The sequence below is a fragment of the Podarcis filfolensis genome (genome assembly GCF_964270895.1).
Source record: "Podarcis filfolensis genome assembly, chromosome: 8".
NCBI lineage: Eukaryota > Metazoa > Chordata > Lepidosauria > Squamata > Lacertidae > Podarcis > Podarcis filfolensis.
Genome location: NC_139611.1, coordinates 44,051,644 through 44,062,597, shown reverse-complemented (window position 1 = coordinate 44,062,597; position 10,954 = coordinate 44,051,644). Strand labels below are relative to the sequence as shown.

General features: G+C 44.2%; 1 protein-coding gene across 1 annotated transcript; it reads right to left on the bottom strand.

Moving 5' to 3' along the window:
- Positions 1-4,260: 4,260 nt before the first annotated feature.
- On the bottom strand, positions 4,261-8,273 carry THAP11 (THAP domain containing 11). The gene has a single exon (XM_083626557.1). The coding sequence runs from the start codon at positions 7,837-7,839 to the stop codon at positions 7,021-7,023; it is 819 nt and encodes a 272-aa protein (XP_083482683.1). The 5' UTR covers positions 7,840-8,273; the 3' UTR covers positions 4,261-7,020.
- Between the last annotated feature and the right edge of the window lie 2,681 nt (positions 8,274-10,954).

Below are 10,954 nucleotides of genomic sequence, written 5' to 3'. Positions count from 1 at the left end.
GAGCACTACAACTCCCAGCATACAACGCGCGGCAGGCTCTCCGGGCAAAGCATTGTGGGGGTTTGTTTTGTTTTAAAACGGTTTGCGCACGCAAAAAGCGGAGGGCGACGCCCTTCTGAAGCACCAAATTTACTTATCTGCTTGTTTGACTTGTATACCGCCCTTCATCGTAAGATTTCAGGGCGGTTCACACGATAAACCTGCGGGATGCAGGCAGGATAGCTTTGCTGAGAGCGAATACCTTCTGCCACATGCAGCATGGGGTTAGTGGCAGGTGCCGTGCCTACAGGATGCCCCGCATCCATCCCTAGCAATCTCCCGCCACATAGGATCAGGGATGGGAACATCTCCGCCGAGCATACTGGGCAGCAGCTGTCAGCCAGAGCAGACGCACGCTATGTCATAGTAGTTCAGCAATGGCAGCTTAATATGTTCAGACAGGGTGAACAGTGCTTTATTTGCTCCACAAACGATGCCTATGTTTCATCTGTCACCTGGAGAACTAGAATAATAGTATAATAATAATTAAAAACTTTGCTTGTGTTAAATGGAGTAAAGGCATTTGTCGAAATTTATCTTCCCAACACATTTGCAAGTATATTGTTAGAATTATGGAAGTAAACCACTTGAAGTAACAACAGTACAACCTTTGTTAACTTGGTGCCCTCCAGTTGTTGGACTGCAGCTCCCATCAGTCCTAACTAGTATGCGAAGACTGATGGGAGATACAGTCCAGCAACATCTAGGGGGCACCAGGTTGGCAAAGGCAGCATTAATGAACCTATGCTGTACAGACATTATGTTTATCTGTGGTGGGATCCACCACATAAGAAAATGTTTAGTAACACCACAATTTTAATTAAACCAAAGGTAGGGCTGGCCTTAGAAAAAGGTGGCTGACTTTGTTGCAGGGCGTAGCAGACATAGCTGTCAACAGTCCACAAATAATAAGCCTCCTAGAGCGAAATATACATCAGGAGGCTTAGTTTGGTCAGAATTGAGTATACACTTCTAGAGTTAATGCTAAATACATTACTTCTGGTAAATGAGCCACTATAGCTGCTAGAGGGGTGTAAAAATTGTGTCCCGGGCTTTTTTGTCTACCCATGTACTATTTGAATCCAAAGGGGCACATTGGCTGCCAGATGTGAAATTTATATAGCTGCAAAGGCTGAGGCTGCTAAAAAGACTCTCGGGCTGGGGTATTGTTTTGTGGGGGTTGCTGCTTTTGTGTTGTTGTTTTTGTATCTTTATTTTTGATTTTGTTGTGATTTATGTAGAAATTATTCAGTTGGTTTTGTATTTTTTAATGCTTAATTTATTGTTTATGGCTACATTTGTTATGTTGTAGCTATGTATTTTTTTCATGTTGTATGCCACCATGACCATGATTTGGACTGTGAAAATGGAATTATGTGTGTATTTATCCTTGTGCCTTCTGAGCCCTCTCACCATCAGCAGAGAGCAGCAGTAGTGTTGCTGTGATCTTCCATCTGCACTCGGCCCACACCTCATATTTGTATAAAGCAGAGATGGGTCCAGGAACCAAAAGACTACTGTTTGTGACAGGGAAACGAACAGGAAAGAGAGAGAGAGGGAGAGAGAGACAAAGGCCAAACCCTGCCACCTCCCTGCGAAGGGGAGAGAAGGGCAAAAATGCTAGCACTTGACCTAAGTGCTGCATAACCATCTCTAACCAACTCTAAGATTATATTATTCTATATGGATGCTTTAGCTGAGATTCCTGCATTGCAGAGAGTTGGACTAGATGACCCTTGGGTCTCTTCCAGCTCTAAGATTCTATTATCTTGGCATGCCTAGCAGCTTTGCTGCTACAAAAGCAACAGCAAAGATGCTGAGGCTAACAGGTGATGTCTACCTTATCTCCCTGTTCCTCCTATGTACTGGTAGTTAAGTCCTGCCACTCTGTGAAGGGGAGAGAAGAAGGACGAAAAAGCGAAAATGGATGGTGTGGGAGGTGGAGCAGGCTGGGAAAGGGGCACAAAGCACAGGCACTTGGCAACTGTGCCATGTGCCAGCCCCTCCTCCCTTACTTAGAAACAAGCCTCCCTGAATTTAATGGGGCTTCCAGCCAATAATGCTTACATAGGGCTGTAGGCTTTGTTATGGCTAGATCAGATTCATTTGAAGTTTTCTTCTGAAAGAACAGAGGTTAGCAGCTCATTTTATTACATTGCTGTTTCCCATCTGTCCTCCATTATAGAACCCTAAGGACTCTAATGGGGGCACCGACTGACCAAACCCAGAACTCCTTCACTTTAGCAAGGTGGCTGCCCCTCATGGTTTCAGTCAGTGACTGGGATCCTAATCCATATCCATACAGGAATCTGAGGCTACCCATGTAGTCCAAGCAGAGGCCAAACATATGTTATAGGAGGGTGGAAACCTTAGACACTATGCATGTAAAAGTACACCGTTCACAAAAATGTTGTCTGAATGTCCAGCATAAATGCAGTCAGAAAAATGAAAATACAGTATAGCTGCAAGTCAATTAGAAACACCAAGTCAGGCAAGAAGATCCATTATTCCACCATACACAAAAAATTATGACACATCACTAGGTGTCAGTTCACATTTGAGAAAGAAAAATGATGAAATCATATTAAGAATTATGTGGAGCCTGGAAAAAGAGACTTGTATATCAACCTGTTCTGATTAGCAGAAAGAAAAAATACATGTGTCAGTTGCAACCATACGTACTCTTCATCACCTTGTCGTGGTGAATGGGTTTGCACATTCCTATGACCCTTGTGAGCGAAGCCGTCAGGAGTCTTGTACTTCCAGCAGGGTCAACTAAGATAAGGTCAAGGGAAAGGTGCTAGACAAAGAATGAGCCAAGAAGTCCTCAATGGCAGAACAGGCAAAAGATAACAAGCAGTATGTTACAAGGGTTGTGAAGGCGGATGAAGGCTGCAGCAGATAAGAATCTACCAGTCGTCCTGATACTCATGCCATCAGAATAGAGCTTTACTGCGAAGATTGTTTGTTGGTCAGCGTGCACTGATCTACACACATAAAGCAAATTCACACACAGGCGTCTTCCAAAAATCCATCCCAGATAAGAATGGCTTTCCAAGTGAACCATTCACAGTGGGATCAGGTGTTAAACAGGCTTGTGTTATAATCCCAACTCTACTTACTATTTTCATCGCCATGATCCTACACTTTGTTGAAGTGAAACGCCCCACTGGAGTAAAAATCATATATTGAACAGATGGAAAGCTCTTTAATCTGAGTATGCTGAAAGAAAAGAGTAAGGTTACCATAACTTCTGTCATAGAGCTTCAGTATGCTGATGGCAATGTAGCATGTGCACACTCAGAGAATGACCTCCAAACCATCCTAAATATCTTCAGAGAAGCTTACGAAGAGCTTGGCCTATCGCTCAACATCCAAAAAACCAAAGTGCTGCACCAACAAGCACAAAACAACCCCTCTGCAGCGCCACAAATCAAACTCATTGGAGTAACGTTGGAAAGTGCTGAACACTTCTCCTACCTGGGCCGTTATCTTTTCACAAGAGCCGACATTGATGCCGAAATCTAGCATCGCCTGAGCTCTGTGAGTGCAGCATTCTCCTGATTGAAGTACAGAGTGTTTGAGGACCAGGACATTGGTAGGGAAACCAAAATGCTTGTTTACAAACCTATTGTACTACCAACCTTACTGTATGAACTTATAAACGCCATCTCCAACTCCTCAAAATCCAGCAGGAAGACAGGCAACTAATGCCAGTGTACTGAAAGAAGCAAAGATCACCAGTGTCAAAACAATGATTCTTCAACATCAACTCTTTGAAATGGTCATGTTGTTTGGATGCCTGATTATCGTCTTCCAAATCAACTACTCTATTCCAAAGCGTAATGCTGATGGTCAACAAAAGAGTTTTAAAGACTCTTTCAAGGCAAATCTTTAAAAATGTAGTTTAAACACCAACAATTGGGAAACACTGGCCTGTTTGTGCTCCAACTGGAGAACAGCCTTTACCAAAGGTGTCATGGACTTTGAAGACGCTCAAACTCAGGATGAAATTGAGAAACGTGCTCAGAGGAAGGCATGTTTGGCAAACACTCACCATGATCAACTCCCATCCCGAAACCTATGTCCCCACTGTGGAAGGACATGTGGATTCAAAACGGACTCACGGTTATGACCGTGTTCATGGAAGACAATCTTACTCAGCTACAAGTGATCACCAAAGAAGAAGACCTTGCAAATAAAAGTCTCTTAACCAAGTGAGATAGAAAACAAAACACTGAAATGTGTTTAATCAAAGCAGAAACAAGCAAATGCCATGGAGTAGGTGGAGGAAGAAAGAACTATTAGATGTTACAGACAAATTACAGACTGCAGTACTGTATAACAAAAACAAAATATATTTTATTCAAATTAAGCATATTTGCTAGCACCTCAGGATAACCAGTAAACTAGAACAGTCCAACAGATAACCAGTCCAGTAATCCAAGCAACTGAACATATTTTAGTGCATAATGATGGTAGAAAAGTACCACGACTTGTCACAACACACTTTCGAAACACTCTCAGCCAGCTAGAATGCACCGTCTATTTACAAAGAAAGAAAACTAGTGTGCTGCTTAAGGTCTCAACAGATGCATACAGACCAAACTTGACCTAAGCACAACACATGGCAGTAAATTTGTCTGTAGTTTTCTTCCCCACTTCAGAAGTATGGGGGGGCAGCACAGAAATCTGCTAAGATTGGAAAAAGAAGATAGTTATTAAATAAAAAAAAATACTAGTTACAAGCTGAATCATGTTCTAGGAACTTCTAGTCAAATAATTTGATACAGTCTACTATCTTGTTCAAACAACAGACCAATTCCCCAATGACTACAGCAGAACATCCATGAAATCCAATGAGGTTAGAGTTTATGGTGTGCTGCTGCCTCCTGCAATAAACTGCGGAGTCAATTACACCAAGAATTGAACATGTCTTACGACCTACAGTATATATAGTCAGACGAACAAGGGACATGTAAGAAATAGGTTTTCTTTATGGTATTTTTTCAAGCTTTTTAATTGTTTGAGGGAATAATCTCCCCCTCTCCATTTTTAAAAAAATATTTTCTTCATTGCTTTTACTGTTATTGGTATATACAACGTATATAAGCAATACAAGCTTGTGGTTTCTATCTGAGATTTGTTATATAAAATATAAAAAATACTGTAACAAAAAAGAAAGAGAAAAAAATGGGGCAGATGGCCATTCTGACACTAGCCAAGCCCTGCCAGTCACAATAGTTTCAACGAAAGGTATTTTTACACTTGAAAATACAAGCCAATCTACATGCCTACAGTTGTGATTTTTAGTTATGGGTTTGATAAACTCAAAAACTCTAGCTATTGCATTGTGTTTTTCTTTCTTTGTTTGTGAAATGAGATGTTCTGGCATTCTCTGCATAGCCATGCAGAGTACACAGACCGTTGTGGACTCTTATTTGAAGTATATCATCAACCACACTGAATACAATAATCAGAAGCATCTATTTGGTGCTACACAGACATACAAATATTGGTGGGGTCTCAACATCTATTTCTGACAAAAGTGAATCAGGCTATAGGGCAGGCTGCTCTTTAATCTCTTTCCATCTTCATATCCATGGAGATGCAAACTGGCTCATAAATATCTGAAAAGTACAGTACAAGTGTATCTCACAAATTTATCAGTCCATGGTTGTGATATTAACATCTTCCAGGTTCTTAACAGAGAGTGTTAGAATGCTAATTTATTTAGAAGTATGAAAGGTTTGCAAAGCCACTGTAACTTAACCTCATTCCTCTTATGCTAGCCAGATTGCATCCCAGTATATTATATGTGAAAAGGAAATAAACCACACAATACTGGTTTACACAAGAGAATATTGAATCATTGCTGAAGTAAAAGAAGCAGTTGTTGAATGCCATGATGGGCAGGGAGTCATCCAACTATGGCATGGCCATAATAATCCCTTGAAACTAGAAACAGAAAAATGGCAAAACACCAAATATAACTGCATCCTAGGAATACAGACTCCAGTTGCCCTCTTTAATGATTAAGAATGAACTTGGCATCAAAAATGGCATACTCCATATCAGTAGTTTGTGGGTGGGGGATGACAACCCACATTTTTTCTCTCTCTCCACAAACAAAATCCACTGATGGCCATGGTTTCTAAGGCGTTGATCACCAAGACATTTACTGCAGAATAATCATAGGAAAGTGCCATGACTTTCACTAGACTATTCCAGAGTAAATGATTTACAACCCAAGTGTGCTTGTCTAGAAAGTAACTGTTATTGTTCCTCAAAATTAGCTTTGCACTAAATTTAATCCCACTGGTGACAGAAGCTCATAGCCCTACACCCACCCACTTAATGGAAACATCCAGCTTTATTAGAGACATTTTCCCAGCAATGCTAAAAATGGACCAGCTCTCACAGAATCAACATTACTGAGAGTACCAAAGCAGCTGCTGTCTGCTACTGTGCTTTGAACAGGACATAATACGAGTAGAGCATCAGCTGATAACCAATAATCCAAACTGTACCCATCTTTTTATGTATATAAAAATATTGTTGTAGCCAACTCCTGGTGGGTACTTCTCACAGAAAAACATGTAAAAAGTGAGTGTGTGGGTCCAGTTAAGTGTGGGCGTGCTCACACACCACCCTGGGCTTCCTGGCAGGAGAAGAAAATGTCAGTACATAGTCAAGAACTGGTGATTTGCCTGTCACAGTGTAGACCTGACTGAAAGGGACCAAAAATGTATCTTGGGCAGCAATACCACACCAAGCTGTGGAGCACCATTTGTCCTTGCTACAACTGCCTGCCTGCCTGCCTCCACCCACCCACCCACCCCCTTCGTCCTGTTTGGGCATTTCTTGCCACTTCTGTTTGCAAACAATACCACACAGGTCGATTTGTGCTCGGTCCCCTGCCCTACATGAAACAAGCAACTTGAAGAGCAGGACCCCAATCCTAAGGAGGGCACGTATGTCTCAGAGACCATGGCGCTTGCGAGCCACCCCTCCCATGCTGGCAGCATGCAGCAGGCGGTCCTTCTCCCGGATCTCCTCACGGAGTTGGGCTTCGGACAGGCGCAGGCGGCGGATGCTGCCCTTCATCTCCTTCATCTTCACCTCCAGCAGAGCAATGATATCCCGCTGCTCGTTCAGTTTGCGCAGCAACTCCTCCGACGTGGTACCCGACGACAGTGAGTAGGAGTGGTCTGGCGGGCTGTCCACCAATGGCCCGTTATCTGTAAGGAATGCCAGGCTAACAGGGCCCCCGATCATTGCCCCGGGGCCTCCCAACATCGCCCCTGGGGCCCCGAGCATCGTCCCAGGACCTCCCAGCTCCACCTGCACGGTCAGGTCCATAGGCTTCACATCATCTCCTGCGCCTCCTCCCCGGGGCACACCTTGCCCAGCCGCGGCGGCGGCAGCAGCTCCCTCCTGCAAAGCGAGCAAGACCGCGGCTTGCGCGGCGGCGACCGCGGGCGCCTGGGGAGGCGCGGGGGCGTGGCGTGCGCGCCGGTTCCCACGGGCGCCCTTGCGCTCGTTGACGCCCCGCAAGGGGAAGATGGTGGGCACCCGCACCAGGTAGGACTTGCGCCCGCCGGGGAAGTGCTCGGAGCAGACGCGGTGGCCCGTCGTGGGCTGGAAAGTGCTGAAGCATCCGCTCACTCCGGCCCGCGACACATTTTTCAGCCAAAGGCGGCGCAGCTCCGCGTCCTTCGGGAAGGTGTAGAAGTGAAGCGCCTTGTCTCGGTGCGAGTTGTTGTAGCAGCCTGGCACGCAGCACGTGAACCCGGGCATGGTCTGTGTGGTGTTTCGCTGCGCCCTCCTCCTTTCCCTCGGCGGGCCGAGGCAGCCGGGACTACAGATCCCACAAGGCCTCCCGATGCCGAGTCCCAACGACAAGGCGAGCCTCCTCCGCCACCGCCACAGTAGACCGCTCTCCGCAACAGCGCCACAGGAAACGGAACTACCCGCCCCACAAAGCACCGCGCCGCCGCCGGAACTACGTTTCCCACAAGGCACCACTGGGCGGGGCAGCAACGGGAGTGTTTAACTTGGCCACAGAAGAGCGGGAGAGAAAGCGGGCTGGGGATTCCACGCGCGCTCTCCAGCTTCCCACAATCCTTCGCGAGCCCTACAACTTTTTTGGAAGGCGGCTGGAGGCTTTATGAGGCAATAAATAAATATAAATAGTTGGCCTTTGTTTTGGCTTGTGCTGTAATAATATTTGTTAGTCTGCTGCAGCAAACAAATAAGAAGTCCTGGGGCACCTTAAAGACTAACAAGGCTCCTCGCTGGAATTTATTTCGAGTCCAGCTGTGCATGCTTACCTGGGAGTAAATACAATTGAAGCCAATGGATCTTACGTCTGAGTAGACGTGGGTAGCATGGCAGCCTGGACTGCGTTCACACGACACTGCTAAAGTACATTCTTTACTTCACATGTATTCTGGGCACTGCAGTTTACCCTTAGAGTTTCAATTCCCAGCCTGAGAGACGGTGTGGTGGTTACAGTGTTGAATTAGGACCTGGAAGATCAGGGTTCTAATCCCTACGCAGCCATAAAGGTAAATCACTTTCAGTGTTATAAAAATTTAGGTTGTACACACATAGCAGACACACATTCCACAGAAAACCAATCTTTCACCCATCAACATTTAGGAAATATTCCCTGAGAAAAATTACACTTTATTTTAGCACATAGAACAATCCCAAAAAGCCATCTTAGCTCTCCTAAATCTGTAGAAGGAAATATCTTGGAGAAACTTTTCCCAACAGTCATTTCACTTTCAAATCCTGACTTAAGGGCATATTTTGTATATGAATGGGGTATGCCTGTGCATTTTTAAAAATGCATTTCTATACTGCTGCTTAATGATGTGGATGTGGCTACACCCTAGAAATTAATAACTGCTAGGATTTTGATTATTTGTGGAATGAAGGGATAATGCAAGCTGTAAAGGAATTACTGGGCTGGGGTATTCATACCAGTCTAGCTGGTTGGGTGAACAGCAAACCTGTTAGCATGACAAAAAAAGGTGTTAATAAGACATCAGAGAAGGATCCTTTGACCTGGGGAGTCAGATGTCATAAAGGTTCCCGGGGTAACTGTGTGTTTGAGTGGATAGGAAAAGGGAGTTTTGAAGCAGGGATTCCTGGGAAGAAGGAGGAGGAAGAAGGGCTGAAAGCCATCTTGGCCAAACAGAGGAAGGGTTGCTTGCAATGCCATAGGCCATGCTGTAAGATCTTGACTCCCTCCATGCAGACTGAAGGTGTAAATAGGTGAATAAACCATGTTTCTTAAAGCACAACAGTCTCTGCTGTGTCTTCTATTATCCAAAGGAACACAGACCCTGTGTGTGTGCCTGAGAACCCATAGGCTATTGCCATCGCTCGACAGAGAGAAGAAGAATAGGAGTTTGGATTTGATATCCCGCTTTATCACTACCCGAAGGGGTCTCAAAGCGGCTAACAATCTCCTTTTCCCTTCCTGCCCCACAACAAACACTCCCTTGAGGTGAGTGGGGCTGAGAGACTTCAAAGAAGTGTGACTAGCCCAAGGTCACCCAGCAGCTGCATGTGGAGGAGCGGAGACATGAACCTGGTTCACCGGATTACGAGTCTACCACTCTACCACACTGGCTCTTTTGTAACTATTAAAAGGCACAATAATATAAAAAATAAAAACTATTACATATTAAAAATTAAAAGCACAATGTAACAGAATATAATGCAGATGCAACAGGCCAAAAAAGAACCAGAAGTGAAATTACATATATGCAAGTACCTTATTAACTGCCCATACTTTTGTGCTTTTAGCACTTTTAATTAATTGGCTGTGTATACACTATACCTTTTAAGCATATTTGAAGAACATTATTTACATCAAAGAATCCTGGGCACTTGTAGTTTGTTGAAGGTTGCTGAGAATTACCTCAGTGAGGACTAAATTGCAGTGCCCACAATTCTTTGTAGGAAATAATGTGTTTCGAACTACAGCAGAAGCTTTTGTGCACTGAAATCCACTTCATCAGATTCAGTAATCTTCAACTGGCATGCATGCATACACCCACAACCACCCCCACACAAAGGTATGTGAGGGAAATGTAAAAGTTAAGAGTTAAATAGCAATGAAATACAAAAGGCACCAGGCTGTACATCATACATTTAAACCATATTTCTTTCCCCAAAAGAATCATGGGAACTATAGTTTACCCCTCACAAAGCTACAGTTCCCAGCACCCTTAGCAAACTACTGTTCATAGAATTCCTTGGGGGATAATAGTGTGCTTTGAATGTATTGTGTGTATGCAGCAAATATCAACATGGCTGCAAAAGGAATACAGTAGTACCTAAGGTTAAGAACGTAATTCGTTCTGGAGGTCTGTTCTTAACCTGAAACTGTTCTTAACCTGAAGCACCACTTTAGCTAATGGGGCCTCCCGTTGCCACTGCGCCGCCGCTGCACAATTTCTGTTCTTATCCTGAAGCAAAGTTCTTAACCCGAGGTAATATTTCTGGGTTAGCGAAGTCTGTAACCTGAAGCGTATATAACCTGAAGCTTATGTAACCCGAGGTACCACTGTACTGGCCTTTCAGTTCATTTTCTATGGGTTAACTCTTTTACAGACATGTTTTCATATATTGAGGCTCACTCTAGATAGTAGTGATTCTGGATTTATACTATTCTAAAATATCCCGCACTGAACTTCATACATGCAAGAACTTACGTTGCACCACTCTGTAAGTTACAGCAATATGAATATTTATTATTAGGGCACAGCCACGTGCTAGCCTACCATATTGTCTCAGTGTTTGATCCTAGGATGGGAGACCTGTGAGTGGCCCTTCAGATATTGCCGACCAACGATCAGGGCTAACTGGAGTCATAGTCCAACAACATCTGCAGAGC